Raw genomic sequence first — 23,650 nt, forward strand, 5'->3', positions numbered from 1 at the left:
GATATGACATATTTCGAGTACATAGAAACAAAGCTACAAGGGAATGAAAATCTTACTTTGCTCGATACGTTTTATTTCGAAAATGTGCTTACATAAATAACACATCCGATCACCTAGATAGTTTTCAAAAGATCTGAAGATCATGATGTTTTTCAATATGTATGGATATAAAATATCAATGTAATTCTTCATCCTAGTAAGCTCGTGTTTTCAATTCAGTTGTCAAATCAAGCTTTCCTGGATAGAATCTGTGAGATAAGGTAGATATTCGACCACAAACAAGTAATCGTCAAGTGTCATGTAAACGTTAAATCGCACTAAACAGCTGAAGGAGAGGGGAAAATATTACGTAAATATTAGCAGAGCTCCGATTGGAACTCTACTATTAAGATGACAATCTGCCCACCTACTTTAACAGAGAAGGTGGTATTAATAACAAATTTCACGCTGATTGACAACGAAGTCTAACTGTTAAAATTTACTTTTACCTCTCGTGTGTTGAAGATGGACTCCAAGAAACAATTACTCCTTTTTGATTTTGATTCTCAATGCTTTGAACAGCTATGTATTTGCTAATTTGCTTAGGACTCAACCTCCTTTCCCACTACAGGTAAAGAATAGTCAATACACCGCCCACCGCCATGTATTTTATCTTAAATCTTATCTGATTTTCCCAAAACTTGCCTATATTTCAGTTTAAATTTCTCTTATGAAGTAATTCCAGTAAATAACACGTATTCCAACTAATTTAGGTTTTTCAAATCACGAAATTTCAATATTTTATTCCACAACAAAACTTACAGTACTTCCAATTTGCAATCTCCAATCAGTATTTTAATCTCGATCACAGAAACTCTTTTTCGTCGAAAAATTGGAGTTCTCAAGTCTGTCCTCACGGCAACGCGTAAACTAAACCATATGGTTTGAAATAATAGACAAGATTATGAAAATATTTCTACCTTTTCGATTAATCATCGATTTTTAAAATCTACCTTTATGGAAAATATTTATTGTATATAATAAACCTGATATTTAGACTTAAATAGTTTTATAAATAAAATAAAATTTAAGTAACGCTAACATAAAAATCATATGATTTTATGGGAATATTAACTTAACTCCTATATAATCATGCGAGCAATATTCTTATGACTATATTATATTTCCAATGACGTAAACGCCAACCTTGTAATTTACGAACCACAGTAAAACATTTGAAATTACTATAACACTACAAAACTTATACTATAACTTACGTAATGTAACGTCAATAAATAGATCCAGTACATTGTTCCCCAATCCTTGAGAAATAAATTTGTAAGCAACAAAAATTATTATTTATAAGTGCAGAAATTTATTAACCAAATATAATAATGTTTTTAATGTCCTACTTTCGAAAGGATATCAAAGAATACCGAACAAATATCTTTTCCTTAATGAACTTGATAATCTTTCAACAAATTTTCTTTCTTTTCTTTGGAACAATTAAAAAAACTTCGAATTACTACAGTTTTGAATATGGACATTAGGGTGGGCCGAAAACGGCAGAAATTTTTTTTTTTTTTTTTTTTGAAAATTAAGATTGAGTACCGTGCAAAAGTTGTATAATGTTATATTATGTTTCCTCACCAAAACAGAGCCGGATTAAAATATATTTAACCGGGCCCCGGGGGCCCCAAAGAACGTTAATTTTGAAAAAAAAGTAGCCACCAATGAAAACATTATTAAAATATATTTTTTAGAAAGTTAAGTTTGAGTACCATGCAAAAGTTGTATAATATTACGTTATGTTTCTTCACCAAAATATATTTAACCGGGCCCCGGGGGCCCCAAAGAACGTTAATTTTTTAAAAAATAGTTGTTAATAGTGAAAATATTATTGAAATATGTTTTTTTTTAGAAAGTTAAGTTTGAGTACCGTGCAAAATTTATAATGTCATGTTTCCTCACCAAAACAGAGCCGGATAAAAAGATATTTAATCGCGCCAAGGGAGCCCAAAAGAACGTTAATGCTGAAAAAATATGGTTGTGAAAAGTGAAAATATTATTGAAATATTTGTTTTCAGAAAATTAAGTTTGAGTACCGTGCAAAAGTTGTATAATGCTATGTTTCTTCCCCAAAACAAAGGCAGATAAAAATATTTTACCAGGCCCTGCGGGTCCGAAAGTTTTTTTTTTTTTTTTTTTTTTTTTTTTTTTTTTTTTTTTTATAAATATATATACCATTATTTTAAGTATGTATAGAAAATTGGTTAAGATTCCTAATACTTTAACTTGACCCCAGGATTTTAAATGTTCTGATCTGATGTGCAGCACTTCGCCTGATTGGTGTTTAGTAGATATAATAGTACGGACACAAATACATAATGTAAAATTGAAAAATTGACCAACAAACACCAAACCAGCGCAGAACTCACCACGTGAAGATGGCTACACAGCGAGTTCCTCCCACCCACCCTCCTCTTACTTAAAGCTCCTTAGCGGAATCTTGGAACAAAATATTGAGATTTATGTCTGAAGCTTGGTAGATACTTTCGTGCTTCCAGTTTTGCGCGAATATAACCATCTCGTGCAACACTACCGCATACTTCTGAAGAAGATTCTGTTACTACTTCTCCAAAGCCTGCGTGTGGAAGGGGAACGTGACAAACTGAAACCTCCTCTTTTCCACAATCATTTCGGTTGGTTCTTCTATTGATACGTTAGCCAAAATTGGAGGTTTCGTTACTATTACTTCTGACCAATCGGTCAAATCGATATAATCCGCATATTCTTCAGTGCTTTGCCTATTGCAATTGTCAATTAGAACTATAGTTTGGTATTTTCGGCCATCAAAATAGAGACCCTTAAAATTAGTAGCTTTACACTGTAGACGGTTTCTTTTTTCTTCTTCTTTTCCTTTTTTGCTAGTTTCGTGCGGATTTTGTTTTTATCTACTACCTTGTCTTAGTTTTGTTCAGTAAATTCATATCTTCTAAAACAGCGGATACAATTTTAGCAGCCGACCTATTCGATATACCTATTAAATCTTTTGCGGTACTCATTTGTTTAGGGCTCACTATTGTTTATTTAGGTTTACTTTAGATTTTATTCTTTAAACGATAGTTCCATGCGAACTCTTCATCGTCTGAATTCGGGGTGGAAGCGCTTAATGTATGTTCCAAGTACGGGATTGAGGCTAACGATTGTAACCCTGTTGTAATTGGTACCGCAGCATCATAATCGATCTGTGTGTCATGCTTTCTCTTGAGCCTATGGGTTTCTGCTTCATCTACATTGCAACTCGTCATTTGTCTCTGATTTCTCTGATCTAATATGAGCTCCCACTCCAAAAGCGGTATATAATTTGATTTACCACACTTACAGGTTAATCTATCGCAGCATTTGCAAGAGAAAATATCACATAACTTCTGAGCACCGTTCTTAAATTTCTTTAATTTAGCTCTTAATGGGGTATATCTCATTTCTTAATGGGGTTAATGATCGTTTTGCAGTTTGAGTTGTAATTCAAAATCATATGCTTAATTCGAAGTCAAGACAATACAGGAAGAGAGGCTCGCAGCCATATTGTTTCTAGTTTATTTGAATTCAGCAATGTAAGTGCCGCCTTCGGAAAGCCAGTGTTATGTATTTTGCATCCAGATACGAAAAAGTGATATTCTCTTAAAGTTTGAGAGTTCTGAGGTGGGCTCAACACAAAGGTTTTTCGTGTGTTAATATGGTAGTTATGAAAGTTAGTTAAGCTCTTAATAGTTATTTGCGTATATTCAAACCATGTATTTCATGTTTTACGTATTAATAGTATTGTCTGGTAAAATGTTATTATTACCTAAAACCATTTTATTTGAACAAAAAATTAGGAACTTTAGGGCCACGGGGGCCCGGTTAAATATTGTTTTAAAATCAACATATTTGACATGGCTTCATTTCGTACCAATGCACAACTTTTGATAACTACTCAATCCTGAATATCTGAAAAAAATTTTTTCGGCCCACCCTAATGGACATTCTAATCCTTTAATATAGCACTGCTCCTCAGTATTTTATTTACAACGAAAGATCCATAGAAACAGTGTAGGTATTTATGCGTTTCTTGGTTTATTGCAGACGATAACGCGTGAGTATTAATCAGTACTAAATTCTTCTCTTTCAACATGATTTCTCCCTTGCACTTTCCATTTTTCTTTTATTTGGAACACGAATTCTATTTGATATTGTTTATCTTTCAATCCTGTTTCATCTGAGGTTTTTCTTCTTTTATCACTGTCTCCTTATTATTATCACTTTCTAAGTTGATATTGTTCCTTCTTTCCCATTGTTTGATTTGGAATATTTATTTAGGTAGACGTTACAATTATCACAGATTAGCAGTTGCTTGCTGCATTTCCCTGATAAGTACTTCGACTGCTCAGTTTCTCTCCTCGTCTGTTTGTATTCTTCAACCTATTCCCCGATTGACTACGACATTTTGATTATTTACAGAGAACCTAGGTGGCTGAAAATTACTAAAATTCGAAGAGCCAAAGAACCAAGAAAGAGGTCAATTATATTTATGCAAATCATTCTGATTTTGATGACTGTTTCTCCTGTTCCGGAAATATTCTCGTTGATTATTACCAATTCTGTTGTTATTATTATTCAAAGAATTGTGTTTATTTCTGTCCCCTGTACTATACTGATTATTATTTACTCCACCAAAATTAATTCTATTATTGCCATTAAATTTAAATTACACTTTTCAGAAAACCTATTCCTATTATTGTTGTTTCTGGTATTAACACATTAGCTAACTTTATTTTCAGTTCGGAAGGTATTAAGTTACTTCATTCTTTTCAGTCTGACAAAATTTCTCTGATTTCTATGGCTCTTTCCTTCTGATGGTCATTGGAAAATATTACGAATATTTAGTTTCCTGCCGCGTCCTCCATCTTATATACCCATCCCTTATTATACCCACCTTTTTTTAAGAATACATTTCCATAATTTTATAGATACCGGTATTTCTGCTATAGATTTCCGTTTCTTTATTTTAAGAAGCTTGAAGTCATCATTGGGGATTTCATCTAAAATCATATTAATAGCTCCCTTTTCTGTTGGTTCACTAATGATTTCAAAATAATGACCAATAAGATTCCAAATATAATTGGATAACGAATCATATTTGGTCTTATTTTTCGTTCTGTAGTAATTTTAATCTGTTTTGAAAAATAATGCACAAAAGCACGAAGGTTGTGTACTTATGTGTGTATCAACTGATATCATATCTTAGCCAGTCCGACAATATTCTTTGAACAATATGCAATACCATCTTATTGTCATTTACTTGAAATAGGTCTAAATTTTGTTCGAAGTCTCTAAGGTAATTTCTGGACGATTCATGTTGGTATCTCCCACACTTTTGACCTGTTACTATTTGGGACTTGATTTTGAAAATTAATATCAGGACTATTAGAGTGATTCCCCATAGGCATATCAAATCTCTCACTGGTGTACGTTCTCATTACTATTCCTCATAAAACTAGGGAAACTATAAATAAAATTTCTAAACTGTCTACTAGGTACATTTATAAAAGTAGATAAAGTAGTGGACCTCGAATAGCTGGATTTATTGTATTTTGAGTGGAAATAAACCTGACATCTTCTTCCCCTTCTGAACTGCAAATGTTTCCGAGAACAAACACATCTCGGCTTTGTGTTCCTCCTTATCCTTTTCTTTTAGATCTAACAGTTTCGTGCAACTCGTGAGTATTCAGATTATCCACGCTTCCAGCTTCTTCTATTATTCTTCTTTCTAACCTAATAACCGTACTTTCTAAGTTAGCCAAATTGGATGCTCTCATTTGATTCCTGTGCTCCAATTTCTCCAACAGAAATTTTTGGTTCTCTAACTTACTAGTCACACTTTCTTTCCAGGCCTGATTTAAGTTCATAACAGAATCTAATTTTTGCAGTTTAGTTCCATTCTGTTCAGTGCTAGTTTTCAAGTCAGTTACTATCCTCCTGTAAGAAATACATTCTGCATTAATAATACCTATTTGTGTGTCGACTATTCAAAACTTATCAGCAACTTCTTTGTCTATCTTGACAATGCGAGAGGTAAGTGTAGATTTTATGCTAACTATTTCAATTTCAAATTCACTACATTTATTATTACTTTCATTACGCACTCCGTATCTGAGAACCTACACGAGCACTTCAAGTGCACATAACAGATGTTATCTCGCCTACCTTATTATGCAATTTCCTCATTTCAGTTAGCAAGTTATTTGCAAACTCAGTTTGAATCTGTACAATGTTTTATATCTGTGTTTTAAAACCAGCCTTTAACTCTTCTTGCCCACACATAAGTTTAGTATGGCATTCTTCTCCATTCGACGTAAGTTTTCCCAATTGCTCGACAACTTCATTTGCAATTATTTCTAACATACCATAATTTTCTACAAGTAATTCCGGCAAATAACTCATATTCAAACTAATTTAGGTTTTCAAATCACGAAATTTCAACATTTTACTTCCACAACAAAACAATACTTCCATTTTAAAATCTCCGCTCAGTATTTTAACCTCGATCCCAGAAACCCTTTTCTGTAGAATAAAATATTTGGGGTTCTCAAGTCTGTCGTCATGGCAACGCGTAAACTAAACCATATGATTTGTAACAATAGACAAGATTATGAAAATAATTCTAACTTTTCAATTAATGATCGGTTCATAAATTCTACTATTATGGAAAATATTGTATATAATAAACCTGACTATTTAGACAAATAGTTTTATAAATAAAAATTTTAAACAATATTATTTTATAAGAAATATTAATTAACTCCTATATATATATATATATATATATATATATATATATATTCATACGCGCAATATTCACATTACGTCATCATATTCCCAATGACATAAACTCCAACCTTGTACTATACGAACTACAGTTTGTTATATGTATTTATATATGTGCAATACTTCTTTGCGTTTCTTATGTTCATGAATATACCATTTGAACTATTTATGTACGAGAGTCATTTCATAAATAATGCACTAATATTTTGTGACTTACATGTTTATTGTTTGGAGAGGAGAGGATCTTTTTACAGGGTTTCAATATAATCTCTCTGCTTGGCAATGGTGGAATCCCAACGTCCGGGTAGCTTCTGTATTCCATCAAGGACGCCATATTTATGAAGCTCTTGAATGGTTCGGGCAACGGCTACAGAAAACTCTTCCAGAGATGGAAACCGACGCATACATGATTTTAACTTTGGAAACCGGCCATACTTTAATGAACTCATGTCCGGACTGAAGGAGCATGAGGTAACATTTTCCAATTGTATTTGCAAAGCTTTTGACGCACAGCATTAGCGATATGCGGGCGAGTGTTGTTGTGGAGAATCAGTGGACCCGCCCGCCCTCAGCAATTGCAGTTTTTTTTTTTTTTTTTTTTTCAGTTTCAGTTTCAGCAGAAATTCATAATACGCAACGCTGCTGTGACACTTCTTCCACATGGAATTCTGTCCGTTATGATAATGCCGGTGATCGTAAGCAAAATTCATCATCTGCTTACCCTTTGATTGAAAGCGGCGACACTTTTTGGGTCCTGGAGAAGATGGAGTTCTTCACTCGTTAGATTGTGATTTCAAGTCCGGCTCAGTCTCTGATCCATGTTTCATCAATAGCAATAATGCAACTCAGAAAGTCCTTACCTTTAATGCTGAACCTTTATTCCAACACTGTTGCATTGTTTAGACGTGTCTGCTTCTATTCAGCAATCAAGTGGGGGATTCATCGGGCAGAAATTTTTCTTTTTTGTAAATCATTTGTCAGAATTCGATATACTGACTCAGATAGAATTTCTGTGATGTCAGAAAGTTCCTTACATGTCACACGGTGATCATCTTGAAGTGCATCTGCCACAAGTTGCACATTTCTTTCATCGGTTGATGATTTCGGCCTTCCTGTATGCTCACACGACCACAACAGAAACGAGTACCCCAACGAGAAACTGTACTGCTGTCCACTGTTGTCTCATCACAAACTTCACGTAAGGCAGCTGTGAATTTCTGTGAAGCTTTCGTCACGTAAAGTTTCAATATTTATCTACGATCTCTGATTTTCATAGACACGTTACCCGAGACATCTGCCGCCTCTATTTCCAACACTTGTCACAGCTACACTGTGTTCACTACAAAGAGCGCAAGCACGCTCCCTGGTGCCTCAACATCTCAAATTCAACTGACGAAATGTTTACCTTGATTTCATCATCTATTCCGCAGTGTGGCCACAGTGTACATTATTTATGTAATGACCCTCGTACTATGCGTTCACTAAGTAATTAAGTATGCACAGCAAAGAAATTATATTTTTGCTTTAGAGTATCAATTCGCTTCTGTAATATAAAGCCTAAATCAGTAGAATAATTAAATGTCGGTGGACAGCTACGGTGCTAGAGAATAAATAAGAAAAAGCATAAATAACAATGAAAAAATGCACTTCACACTGATAGCGCATTCAAGTGACAGCGTATTCACAACGAGCACATAAAAATGGACAAATTAATTACTCTAATAATGATAAAAATTATACAGATAATTGCGCGAAGTTGTCTATCTTCTAAACTTGCCAATTCTCCATCCTTCTAAAAATTTTGCGGATTATTTTCATGGATATCAACATACAGCTCTATTAAATTTAGGTATACTTGCTTCCTCTTCTGACGTTCATCAATACACTAAAGAACATGTATTCAGAAACTTCGAGGTCAACATGCTAGAACTCCACTAGTTTTTAAACGCGCATTATATAAAGTCAATGGAACAAAAGAATAAAATGTAATTTCAATGATTTCATTAGAGACATTTTCAATATGTTTACTTAATGGTACCGTTACTCAATGTGCAATAACTTCGTCTTAATTAAAAGAAGAAAGAAAATCGTGCGGTTTGACTTGGAAGCAATTGAAAGAGGTACCTCCTCCTATTACCAATCAAATGAAAATAACGAACTGCAGTTAATAATACGACATAACGGTTAAAATAACATTGATGTAGGTTGAACCGAGATTATTTATACCAATTTCTAATTCTCGGAAAATTCTTTTAACTCTGGAGACGTTTTTCTCTTTTCACAAATAAAAATTGTCCGATTTTACAGAGTTAATATCAAGCTTCTGATTTTCCAGACCTATGACAAAACATAATTATCAATTACGAACACCACCATTGATCATTTACGCTGTCTTTCATTTTGATTACTGCTCTTAAACTGTTTCCCGAGGCTTCCTTCAAGTTTCAACGCCGCTCTGTACATTCGAAGTATCTCTCAATTGTACTCAAGATTTATCTCCCACCAACATATCTACCATTTGATACTGGTTCCGAGCACACTATACCAAGTTTTCACAGATTTTTTACCAGTTCATATCGTCTCCAACAGGGTGTACAAGAAAAGTAAGTTTCATCAAGGTGAGATCTTACATGTCTTTGTAACTGAGATCTTATAACGAACTTACCATATTTTCCACGCTTTCTGCGCTTTCTTCTCCTTTGCCCTTCATTTATTTGCTTCTCTTTCCCCTTTGTTCTTCTAATTTGCTCTTCCTTTATTTGTTTTATGTCTTCTATCACTACACAATGAGACCTCCTAAAGATGGAAACGAAATTTTGCTTCAGCGTCTGCTTCCTGCAACACATCCAATTATCATTATTAGCAACACATTTTTCATCATCATCATTTTTTTTCTTTTCTTTTTTAGAAACACATTTTTCATCATTTTTTATTTTCTTTTTTCCTTTACAATCTATTTCAAAAAGTTTAATTAAGAATTTTATAGTGAATTCTGGTCTTCTTGTTCGAATGTTATATCTGAACGTAAGTAGAAAAGAAGGTAACTCTCCGAAATTCCTCTATGAATAAAATGGAATAGATTTAAACTGTCATTTCTGAAAATGTCAATTTCAAATGATTTAAATTTTAAAACAATTTATTTTAATTTAAAGATCAAAGAAATGCTTTTAAACCATTGTCTAGTCTTAACTTTTCTATATTTTTTATTGCATAATCCTGTATCACTTCCCTAATAAAATTTCTCTTACACTATAGCCAATCATTATATGGAAAATGCAAACAGAAGGTATTATTATTATTATTATTATTATTATTATTATTATTATTATTATTATTATTATTATTTAATAAAATGAAGCTATATATTCAGCTGTAATAGTTAAGAAACATACATGTAGATAATTGTTATTGAGCCTAAATGCACACTATTTCCATGGAAACAGATTCGTCCATTATAAGGTGTGCAAGAGAAAATTATTTCTTGTCAGGTAAATATTTATATACGATTTACAACCCGTTATTATTCTAAAACAGCAAAAGCGTGCAAAAACAGCAATTTTGACAAGAGGCGCTTACTGCACCAAAGAGATCAGGGCAAGAATTCCCATAGCCAAAGAAGCATTCAACATCAAAATATAACTCTTAACCAGCAGGCTTAATAATGGACTAATGAAGAAATTGGTGAAGTGCTATACATGGAGTATTGGACTGTATGGTTCAAAGACTTGGACATTACGGAAATTAGAGAATAAATATTTAGCGAGCTTCGAAATCTGATGTTGGAGAAGATAAAATGGACAGAGAGGGTAACAAACGAAGATATTTTAAAACGGATAGGAGAAAAGGAAACGCTTTTAGCCAGCATTCTTCATAACAAAGCCAAATGGATTGAATACATCTTGCGGAGAAAATGTCTCCTTCACCCCGCCACAGAAGGAAAGATGGACGGAAAGCGAGTAGGAAGAACAACAAAACTGATCCATGATTTGAAAAATAAAAGAAAATATTGGAAGTTAAAAAAGGAAGCTGAAAATCAAATAACGTGGAAGAAACATTTTCAGGTTCAAACCTACAATTAGAAAACTTCATTAGTCCCAGATCTGCCAAAAGGAAGAATACCCAACAATAATAATTCTTATTATCGCAAGACAAAAATGCACATTCTGCGTTGCATTGACGCAAACCGTAACGGAATAAGGTGTGAACATCGACTACGGGTAACTTAATGGAGTGAAGCAACGTCTGAACTTATGGAACTCACTCACTCTCTCGATATATATATATATATATATATATATATATATATATATATATATATATATATATATATATATATATATATATATATATATATGTGTGTGTGTGTGTGTGTGTGGTGTGTCATCTTGAACTTTTTTTTTGTTTAAACCATTTTTTTTAACCAACTGGTTTAAATCAGCCAACTCTGATGAATACCACAACGTACTGTAATGATCTTTGGAGCTACGGGGGCTCAGTGGTAGAGGATTCAACTACAGTACATCGGGTCCCTTGTTCGATACCAGCTCGTGCCACGTGGGTATTGCGGTGAACAAATACCACGTGCCTGGTTTTCTTTGAGGTTCCTCGCTTCCTCACACATTCTTTATGGGACGTCAACCTTTACGAAAAAAATCATGTCAACTGTATAACATTTTCAGGATTAGTGCGAAGTCAAACGAAATAATTGAACAGATAAAGTAAAAAGAAGTTCAAGTAAACGAAAATAATGAGAATAAAGGACAAGAAAGCAGTTTTCTATTTTAAGCGTAAGTACTTGGGATGGGGGAAGGGTCGTCAGGAACTAAGTGCATTCCAGTGTCCGAACATTCGCTTGAAAAGCTGACAATTCTACCCATAAAACACTATAGTTTTATCAGGTATATTACACAAAATTATATCAATGAAATATATGTAATAGACAATAAAGAGTAATTAACAATTAAAGAAAACTTTATCACGAAACATCATATGACGATGGTATTTTTACTGAATATTAAATTTACACTTAACTCTAAGAAATATGTCAACGCACGCTTTTGCTGTTTTAGAAAAATAACGGTGTTGTAAATCGTACATAAATATTTACCTGACAAAAACTAGTTTTAATTTGGCATACCTCATAATGGACACTACAATGAATCCGTTTCCATGGAAATACTGTGCATTGAGGGTCAACAACAATTATTTAGACGTATTTATTGTAACTATTACAGCTAAATATACAGCTTCATTTTTTTTATTTTTTTTTAAACTTTTATAATGCCTTCCGTTTGCATTCTCCGTATAATGATTTGCAATAATACTATAAGAGAAACTATATTAGGAAAGTGATATAGGATTATGTATTTAAAAAAAAAAGGTATAATTTTCGTAATAAGGATGTGAAGATTGGGAGGCCATCGGTACATTATTTTGAAGCGGAGCAAGGAAGTCTTTACTGTTTCCAATGGTAATGAGTATGGACGTAGTTTTATGAATTTCTGACGAGAAAAGAGGTTAAGATGATATTCTGTGCGGAAATTAGGAATAAAGAAATATATAATTGTAGATGAACAGTAGATTAAATTGTTTTCACTTAAGTTTGGAAGAATCCTCTGTTAAAAAGTGCTGACAAGAGAGCCTTCTGAAAAATAACATGTTCTTTTCTTTGTTCATTACGTATATCAAGTGGCCAACTGGTACAACGTTGGCTTCGCATTCGGAAGGTCATGGGTTCGATTCCTGCTGCCGATCATCCTGACGGGATTTTTAGTGTTTCCCTCAGTCCTACCACGCAAATGCAGGGATGGTATCTACTAAAACAGGCCCTGGCCGATACCTTCCCAAATCCTTTCCATGTTATTAGATATCCAATATAAAATAGCCTCTGAGCTGCATCTGGTGATTGTTAAATAAATAAATAAATATCATTCCCTCGTGAATCTGTTACAGCCTATAAGTTTATTATGTCTGACTTCCGAGACTTTTAAAAGACTGCAAAAAATGCAATATTTGTATGGGACGCTCAAAAATCACCTAATTTGTTAATGCACTTCTTGCTTCCGCCTTTGGTACCCCTACAGAAACTTCTTTGAAATGGAACAGAAATGTTGAAAATGCATTTTCTATTCATTTATTACATACGTAATAATAATCTGTTACCACCTATCACATGCTTCGGACCTGCAAAATCGGTAAAGTCCCAAATTCCGTAATGCACTAACTGTTCCTTCAGCTTGTTTAGAGTCAGAAAAGTACTGATTTTCTGTTCATGGATCATATGCGTAATACTGTTCATCTAAGCGTTTGGTTTTCAAGGCTCTGGAATATACAGGGTGACACACGGGAGATGGACGGTTTTTAATGAAATAATACTCAGCCAATTTGAAAATTAATGCATGTTTATTTACACAAAATCAAAGCTCATTGTTTGCCATTTTAGTTAATAAAGCTCATTACCTGCCATTTCAGTTATTTGTGAAAAATAATGTCGTCAAGGTGATGTCCATAATTTCGAATGCAGGACTCAATTCTCTTCTCAAAATCCTCCTTCACTCTGCAGGGATGGCAGAAATTTCTTGAATGATTGCATTCTTCAACTCGTCCAAAGTTCGTGGTTTGTGGTTATAGACACAGCTCTTAAGGTACTCCCACGGAAAAAAATCACACACTGATAAGTCGGGAGACCAGGGAGGCCAAAGAACATTGCCAAAACGTGAGATAATCTGTACAGGAAACATGCGTCTAAGAACTGTCATTGAAGTGTTCGCGGTGTGTGATGTTGCCCCATCCTACTGGAACCAAACACGTTTTAAGGGGATTCGTCGTCTTCTTAGTTCCGGTTTCAAGAACATTTCAAGCATACGAATGTATCGAGCCGAACTAACAGTAACTGTGGCCCCATTCTGTTCGAAAAAATAAGGTCCAATAATGCCAACAGAGCCAAGAGCACACCAGACTGTTACTTTTTCAGAGTGTAGAGGACGCTGGTGGATAAGGTGTGGATGCTCCGGAGCCCGGTAAAGTAGGTTTTGCTTATTCACGGTCCCGTTTAAATGGAAATGAGCTTCATCGCTCATCAATAAAATTGCATTTTCATTCGATCCCAAAATTACTTGCATTCTGTAAGCAAGACTAGAGTACTAAGTCTTGGCATACAGCAAAATCAGTTGCCTTAAGTTGTTGGACAATTAGCATTTTGTAGGGATGGAATTTTAATTCTTTATGCAAAATTTGTCTAAACGATTCACGATTGATTCGTAGCTCTCACTAGCATAACGTCTAGCTGACTGCCCTGGGCTTCTGACTACCATTTCACTTACCCTTTCAACATTTTCTGGTGTCGTTACACTGTGTCTCGGGCCAGGATGCTTCTTATTCAGTATGTTTCCAGTCGATCTGAAGTTTTTCACCCATCTGAGGATTGTGTTACGGCTCGGAAACAGCTCCATGTCGACCGACATTAAAGGTAAACCGCACACGAAACAATCGCTGCGTAGCTGTAATAGACTCACCACTTCTCTCGAAACTGTCATAGACAAACAATCGACGTTTCAAGTCCCACTGCTCCATAGTGACTGAGCAGTGACTGAGTAAATGAAATGACGTCTTGCGTAGAGCAGAACTATCCCCACTACGACCACCTCCCACCATCGCACTCTCAGTACTACCCAGTTCAAAACCGTCCGTCTTCCGTGTGTCACCCTGTATAACCACCATCACGGTTTACCCAGTCCTGAAGGTTTCTGAATTTTTAACAAGAATTAAACATGTCATTACGAAACTTTCTTAAAAAAAAATAAATAAAATAAATAAATAAATAAAATAAAATAAAAAAAACTACGAAATACATTTAAGTCAAGCACAACAAACATGAGTGAGTGGTTAGCTTTTCTGCTTCTATTGGGAAATCCGGGATTCAGTCCCGCATTCGACCATTCCAACAAAAGTTCTTAATTGCATCTGTGAATGTAGAGATAGTGCGTGTACTGTGATTCCTGGCTGATTTCATTTCTTATGTTTTAAATTGTTGTTATTACTAATTATCAGCAATGATGGATTTGCGAAAAGGGTTAGGGTGGGAGTGTCTTTCGGACTGAAGCCTGTTCTCCGAAATTACGGAATTTCTAAAACAAAAGAAATTTTAGTTATGTCTTTACTCATAAACTTCGAGCTCCCCTCAAATGAAAATCAGGCATTTATAAAAGAAACTAACCATTAATAAAAAACCCTCCCAAAACACTTTTCTAAATCCGTACTGATTATTTGTATAAAATGGTATTAAGTTGCACCCGGAAGGTTATTGCTATATCATTACACAGCTACAGTATAACAGAAATATGGAAGTATGCTCTGACGGATATACTGAAAAACATAAGTTTAACTATGTGCTAGAAACTAGAGTACTAAGCTCTAAGAAATGAAACATGATTAACTAAAAATGAAATGATCTAAAAAAGAAAAAAATGTCGATAACTCAGAAGTTAAAATAAAGTTATACAGCCTCTAAAATTGCTCTCAAATACTACGTACTTAATATTTAATCCATAAAACATGTGCTCCATCCATTATGATGGTGAATTCTAGAGGGAAATATGGCATTTAGGTAATGAAATCTTGTTTAACTATAGAGTATACTATAAGAAAGATATTTAGATGGGAAAATCATGAAAATGAAAAAAGCCAAAATTTCAGTTTTTTCCCTAAAAAGCCGGCTTTTTATGTGAAAAAACATCAATTCAAAAAACCGGCTATTTTGCATCTCTAATCCTAAACAATGTTTCTTAAGTACTAAGGAAAAAGTACGGCAACGTTTATCAACATGATATTTTTTTTCACAAAAGTTACTCATATTTGGCAGGAGCATACCTTAAAAAAAAAAAAAAAAAAAAAAAAAAAAAAAAAAAAAAAAAAAGAACTAGCTTGCGGCACGAAATACATATAAAATACGCAAATTTCGAAGTTATAAAACCTGAAAAAGATTTAAGTTTCGGAGAGGGAATCGGACCCCTTTATAAATACGCCCCTATTATCTGGGAACAGACAGACAGACACGCACACAAAAGAATTTTCGTCTTAAATGTCCATGGTGATTTTCTCGTTGGAACAGTTAACGATTTAAAAACCTTATGATACGAAGATAAGAAAGCAGAATTCCTCCGTTACCCGTTCAAAACGGGATTTTCCCTAATCATTCTCTGCATGAAACATTCGTTTTCATACTGTGCTGTACATAAATTTGCATCTTATTGTTATCTTATGATTATCTTCCATAATTGAGATAACACAACAGATGCTGGATTTTACTTATTTTCACTTTAAATTAATTTATTTCGGAATTTGATTTAAATCAACGATTTTTATTTAAAAAATCAAGTGATTTAAATCTCGACTTAATTCGTGATTTAAATCAGACTGATTTAAATTAATTCACCCTGGTTGTAACGCTAAAATACAAGTTATAAAAAAAAAACATGCTTCACTGAATAAATGCATACCTTTGTTAAATTTACTTGCTCATTGCAAAACGATGTAAATTTTGGGATTAAATAATAACAAGAACTCATATAAATATACAATCACGAAATTATACCTGACCCAAAGCAGGGTGTCTACCGAGTTTCATTTTCAAAATTCCAGTATATTCAGTATAACTATCAGCAAAATTCCAATACCTATTAGAATTATTTTTTTTAAAAGTTCTTTAGGAATAATAACACTCTTGATGATTTCAGGTTTATAATTGTTTTACCATCAAAAGAATATTTTTAATAAATTTAGTTACCCTTGATTTTTTTTTAAACACAAATGATTTTTTAACATTTTTTAAAGGACTTCCCAATTCCCCTCACAGTCCTCCAGTAAACTCATTGTTTTAAATGTCTAATTACAAATTTAATACAACACTTGCTGTGGAAAAATTTACAATCTCAATGAATACAAAATTGTTTCTAAGACTATTAAAACCATTCAAAAAAATATTGATGCCAAATTACCAGTTTCATGATTTTTCCAGTATGTGGATCAAAATTCCAGTATATTTCCAGTATCAAAATTAAATTCCAGTATAATTCAAGTGTTTCCAGTATTTCCAATATCAGTAGACACCTTGCAAAGCTTACATCCCAAACTATCTCCACCGTAAACAAGACCACTTTCTTTATTCCTCAATCTCCAAATATCTGTGTGGGCACTGATGAACGCTCGGTAGACCACATTCTTCAGGCATTCTCCATCTAAATATTCCATCGAAACTCCACAACGTATACTGTAGGTCCTCGCTCCAAACAGCTTTCTACTACTTCGTGGTCCAGTAGAGTTGCAGCATAAACCACCTGAGGCGTGGCTAGCATTTGGCACCTCACAATGAACAGCTATGGTGATAGAGTAGATCTGATATTCTGAATCCTTCGTATTGTTGACGATGGATGATTGGCGGTTTCTCAGAAATATACTATTTAATGCTCGATGACCTCTGGAGATAAAAAACTAATGTAGCCCTGATGGCTTTTGTGTTGCGGATTTCCACTTCACTATTACAACAGAAACAACTGAGCTGGGTATGTTCAAAAGAGTTGAATTCTCCGGCTCCGATTTATTTTTTGTAACATCTAATCACTTATCACTTTGAAAGTTTTTGAACTTCATAGAATAGCTCATCCTGCTCTCTCATGCTGTTTCATTACGACAGCAAACACTATCTGAGTGTTCTGTATCTACAACACTGAAAAACATTTTTTGTGAATGGTATCCAAATATTTTTTGACCATAACGTTCCTTTCCGCACCGAGGCTTTATAACACGTGGACCAAAGCTCTAAGGCTATCTATGGCAGCTTCATGCAAGAAACGGTATCATTGTGAACTCTCAATTAAATAACATAGTGACTTGTAAGTGAATCAATGATAACTAAGATATAATAAAACATTTTACTATCAAAGTATGTATAAGTAAAATTTTTTACTTACAAATCTTCTGCTGGCTCCGCAGACACTGTAACATCAAAAGTTTCACACTCATGTAGAACTTCTTCAGGTGTTGCAGAGCTAGTTGCTTCCGTAACTGCTTCACACTGTAAATGTGTAATCGTTTCTGACACATCTACAGGCAGTATAAGTTCACTAGATAACTGTTTAGTATCACTACTAAAATGTAATTCCTCACGCTCTTGATGGTAATTGTCAAAATCAACATAATCTTTATTCACAGTACTATCCTCCTCACTAATTTCTTCTTTCACACTTTGAATTTCTAAATCACTTTCATGTTGTTCAATTGAATCCAAATCCGCACTACATGTCATATCAAATATGTTATCTTCATCCGCCAGTACATCTTCTACCTCTGTTTTGACGAGAACCTGTAACGATGTTAATTTATTATTATTATAAAAGCGTAAGAACCTGTTAACCAGAGATGAGATTAAACTATATCTGATACTTCATTTACAAAGAAAGATCAGAGCAATTAACTGAAGAGTTTCCATAGAGTTTCTAATCATTATGCAGTTCTCGTAACTATTATGGAATAGTCATTGTTGTAAAACAATGACAAAAAATATTTAACACTATTACTAGTATTAATATTATTACTTCAGTATAAATATCTAATGATCTGAATATCTGGAATTTCGATATTTTGTTGAAAGCTGCTCACTGAAGCTGCTCATCGACCTATCTCAAAGACAGACTTACTTTATAACGTAAAAAAAAGTTCCAATACTATCAGAATAACAAATTAAAGACTTTCCAAAGCCTTACTTCTCAATATATACTCTTTGTAGCAATTATTGAAAAACCGTTGTTGCAGAACGACAAAGCAAAAAATTGAACTACATATACAAATTTTAAAAGGGAAGAGTATATCGCTCCTTTTCTCGTAGAAAGCTGTGAAAATTTTTACTACAATTCCCAGTAAACACATCTAGAGAAGGATTTCCATAGTTTGCTTCTAAGCATTTTTGGAGCATTCTAAGCAAATGTTCAGTGTTGCCAAAAGGAACTGAATTATCTCTAAGTCAAACTTTGTTTAAAATTAACAACAACAACAACAACAAAAAAAAAGTTTCAATAATTACAGAACACAAACTAATGATTTTTCAAAGCATTTATATTCATTATACACTCGCAGCTATCCTCGGAATGTCATATGCAAGAAAATGAAAAAAAAAAAAAAAAAGAAAAAGAAAAGAAAAAAGAAACTAAACCACGTATACAGAGTTTAAGCGAGCTTTGATATCTTGCTCATTTTTTCGTATAAAGCCGAGAAATTTTATAAACCACTATAGATACGAGGAGCATACTGAAAGTCGTGAGCAACATGTTTTTCACAACCGTAAGCGTTAGTTGTAAGTGAAACCAAGTATATCATCTCAATCTACAGACCTTTCTTTCTTTCTTTCCAGACGTTGACGCTGTTTGATGCTAGCACGTGACCACAGAAGATTTGCAAAATGGCGAGTAGCGATGTTTCGTTTCGACAGCGTGCTGTGATTGAATTCCTTGTTAAAGGGGACCAATCTGCTTCTGAAATTCACCGCAGACTGCAGCGTGCCTATGGAGATGTGTGCATGGGTGCCAGCAGTGTTCGAAGGTGGGTGAAACATTTTAAGGATGGAAACACGAGTATCGAAGATGAGCCTCGCAGCGGGCGCCCTCGAACTGCTTCCACGGAACGCAAGAAGGTAAAGGTTGATGAGCTGATTAGGGGAGATAGGCGTATCACTGTGAACGAAATCGCTGCAAAACTTGATGTTGGACATAGTGCGGTGCAAGAAATGATTCACAGCTTATGATATAGGAAGGTTTGTGCCTGTTGGGTCCCACGTTTATTAACCGAGAACCACAAACGTCAGAGACAGACCATTGCCAAAACTCTTCTTCAGAGATTTCGACATGAAGGTGACGACTTTTTGACGAGTATTGTGACTGGAGATGAAAGCTGGTTCCATCATTCTAAACCTGAAACAAAAGGACAGAGTATGGAATAGCACCACTTTAATTCGCTATCGAAGAAGAAAGCGAAGACAGTGCAGGAAAAGTTATGGGGAGCGTCTTCTGGGATGCACAGGGTTGCATTCTGGTTTACTTTCTTCAGCCTGAACAAAAAATAAATTCTGCCCGCTACATCCAGACACTTTTGAAGTTCCTTGACAGTCGTAAACAAGTGTGTTCATGCCGCAGTGAGCAGGGAAATATTCACAAAGGACTGCAGAGAAAATAACGAATGAATACTACGTGACACAGTCGGTTGGTGAGCTGGACAGCACAGGTAAGGCTCCAGTGCTGTCTTATGACCTGCACATTACTTCCAATCTTGGCGACTCGCTTAACGAAAGATCAATTGCCGAAAATTGCATGGGTTCCAACCTTGCAGGTGACAAATGTATGTAATCACATTAGATGAGATTTATATGTCCTGTATTTAGGTATCCAACAGTGGGCTATTATCTATAGCCCTAGCGATGCAAAGGACATAACGACTTTGTTCGACACTGTACAAGTTCCACAATAGTTTCATCTTTGTCGCGGAATTTCAGCATGCTGGAAAAAGTTGGTGATTCGAAAGGTTAAGATGAATACTTATAATTCGAGTCAACCATTATGAACCTGAATTACCGCACAGATATCCGGGTGAATCATATAAAATAATTAGTCAGAAAATAAAGAAGCCAACAACTCTCGCAACCTTAAGTAAAGATGACGGAAATTTTACTGAATGATGGCAAAGCACCATAAATTTTTTAATGGAAAAACTTTTACCTAGGGACGAAAAAGACGATGACGAGGTGAACAAACAAATGAGGGAAGAAATGAAAATTTTACCAATAAACGACGAAATTATGGAAGAAACAATCATCAAGAAATCAGTAATTATATAAAAATGTTAAAAAAAGAAGAAAGCAGCAGGTCCAGACATGATAAAATCAGAAATTTTCCTGGGAAAATGCAGATACACTATCACCATATCTATCAAGACTCATGGAAACACTCAAACTTAGTAATAATAAAAAAGAGCGAAGATAAAAGAAATGATGACCCTAAGGCATATAGACCGATCTGTCTCTTAAATATAATAGGAAAAATATTCGAAAGAGTAATCACTAACAGACTAAGCAAATATCGAAACATAGAAAAAAAGAAGCTACAGCATGGCTTTAGGAAGAAGAAAAGTATGGAGACAGCTATAAGGAGGCTTTTAGAATTAATAAAAAATGGAAAAATAGACAAGTACCAGGTAGTAATTATGTTGATATCAGTGGAGCTTTTGACAATTTGTGGTGGCCATCACTCTTTAAACAATTTTAAAAAATGAAAGTACCTAAAATCACTATACCAACTAATGTTAGAATACTGCAACGAAAGACAGGTCACTTACAAGGCACCAAATAATAACATTACCACATATACAACAAAGGGATGTCCACAGGGATCCATATGCGGCCCAACGATGTGGGACATCGTTATCGAACCCTGCCTAAAAACACTGGAAATTACTGAAAACACGGAAGTAGTAGTCGGCTATGCAGACGATATCGCAACAGTCATATCAGCACTATCAAGAGACGAAATTGAGAGGAAAGGGAACCAAGTCTTACACACGCTTCAAAAATGGTGCGAAATAAATAAACTGAAACTATCAGGAAATAAAACTAAATACACAACAATGCTGTAATAATGCCAACAGTAAAATACTGTGCCAGCATCTGGGCTCACAGAATATTTGCAAATAAAAAAAATATGGGAACAAATAAACAGAGTTCAGAGAGGAGTTTTAATTAGAACAATAGGAATAATCAAAACACTACCGATAGAATCCTTACAGGTGCTTGCACTAGAAGAACCAATCCACTACCAAATACTAAGAAAGGCTATAAAACGATGGAAAATAAATAATGAAACTATTAAAATAACAGAGATCCTAAGTACAAATTCGACCAACGAAGATAAACTATAGTGATTTTCAAAGCTAAACCAAGTTTTCTTATCAGCAGTAAAACTGTCATATGGTTGTTAGCGGTCACGTGCGGTTTGTCAACCAGTTGGATGTTGCCGGTATTACAAAAGCTTAGCCGCTCTCCCTGTCGCCAGGGTAAACAATGAAGTCTCGAACTATTCTTTCTGAGTGTTGCAAACCAATACGCAGATACATAAAACCAGAATAACCATTTAAAATAGGGATAAAATACGTACAGGTCATTCAACAATTTTCTCTCCTATTAATATTATAATTATAATAATAATAATAATAATAATAATAATAATAATATGATAGTTTTTACGTCCGAGCCATTTCGGGCCACTTTGCATTTGCGGTAATGCTCGGAAAATAGAATAGAAACTGGACCGCACGTTGGACCGATATTGTATTTTTACCCGTATGAATCGGATTTGCCCGATTGAAACGTATGAATAGGGATGACCTGATAATCCCGTTTTTATGAAAACAAGCTTAGTCTCTCATTATTGTAAATGATGTGTTGTTTTACTTTATTATCATAACACAAATTGTTCTAATTATCATGTACGAACTCATAACGAATCTATCGGTTCAAACGGTCCAAACAGGTCAAACGGGTTTATCAGGTCTAAGGATCGAGTAAACCAAACGCAATGGGTACCGGGCGGGTACAGTTTACCCGAAAAGTTCAAGCACTAATTATAGGTTAAAGTCAATACTTAAAGAGCTCTAATTGTTTGCATTCCCTTTTTTCTTTTTTCTTTCTTCTTTTTACGTAGCCGACCAACGAACTTGCGGATACATAAATATAAATGCTCAAATCTAAATTATTGCATTATATTATTGCAATGAGCATCAACGTGATTTACTATTAGGAGTTAGGGTGATGCACTAATGTTAGTCTTTTATAAATGTTTTATTATTATTATTATTATTATTATTATTATTATTATTCGACAGGCCATCTGCCTATAATGACAATTTAAAACTTTCTTTTTTTAAAAAAAGAAATGATTAAAAAGCATTCTATTAAGTACCTAAATCCTCATATGTATTAATGTATGCAGGTTAATATCTGAGTAATAAAGCTATCATTATTAATTTCCTGTGTATAGTATCCTAATTTGTAGTTTGTCGTTTTTATATACGTGACGAATCACATTAGAAAGAAACTGATCAATTATATATTGACCTGTATAACTATATCTTAAAGTTAGAAATAATATACTTACAAGCAGAGCAGATAAACAGGCAGAATCTTTATTAAGCCTATTACTAATATTACATATTACTATTAGCAATAATAATAATGATAACTAAATTCCTGGCGCAACAGCCTTTAGAAGGCCTGGACTTATGGCACTTATTTCTGTGGGGTAATGTGTTTAGAGGTCTGCACGGGCTCGGGCTACTAGGATAACCGTAATGGGGTTAGCCATACTGAGAGCTTTATACAGTTCTACCTGACTTGGAGCGGCAACGCCGGAATCTAGTTACAATGAAGGATTTATGGTAGGGACAAGTAAACCCTTAGATCATGACCTTCGAGGAAAAAATTGGTTATGTTTTGTCGCGAGCTATAAATATGTTGATAGAAAGAAAATGGCAGGAGGAATGGTACATCACAATAAAAGGAGAAAAACTTAAAGAATACATACCAACTATCAAAGTAAGGAAAGAAATTGGTGAAATAAAGAAGGAAACTATGGAAGCGCTGTCGGGACATGGACCTTTCAAAACACATTTGAAAAGATTAAATATTGAAAATGACGAAATGTGTTCATGTGGAGAAGTCCAAACAGCTGAACACGTAATATGGAATTGTGAAAATTACGTAACTAGT

The 23,650-nt window shown here is 34.3% G+C and overlaps 1 protein-coding gene across 7 annotated transcripts in view; it reads right to left on the reverse strand.

Annotated features, from left to right (window-relative positions):
* Positions 1 to 23,650, reverse strand: part of LOC145678611 (uncharacterized) — a 150,217-nt gene that overhangs the window by 107,339 nt on the left and 19,228 nt on the right. For all 7 annotated transcript variants that reach the window (XR_014130414.1, XM_081748962.1, XM_081748964.1 and 4 more), the window contains exons 3-4: positions 17,817 to 18,208; positions 9,515 to 9,684 (exon numbers count right to left, since the gene is read on the reverse strand). Coding sequence is in view for 6 of the 7 variants with exons in the window: in XM_081748962.1 (XP_081605088.1) it covers positions 9,515 to 9,684; positions 17,817 to 18,208 (562 nt within the window). In the remaining variant the exon portion in view is untranslated. The remainder of the gene's footprint in view (positions 1 to 9,514; positions 9,685 to 17,816; positions 18,209 to 23,650) is intronic.

The sequence above is a fragment of the Thermobia domestica genome, chromosome 2 (assembly GCF_964235325.1).
Source record: "Thermobia domestica chromosome 2, izTheDome1.hap1.1, whole genome shotgun sequence".
In the NCBI taxonomy this organism is placed as follows: domain Eukaryota; kingdom Metazoa; phylum Arthropoda; class Insecta; order Zygentoma; family Lepismatidae; genus Thermobia; species Thermobia domestica.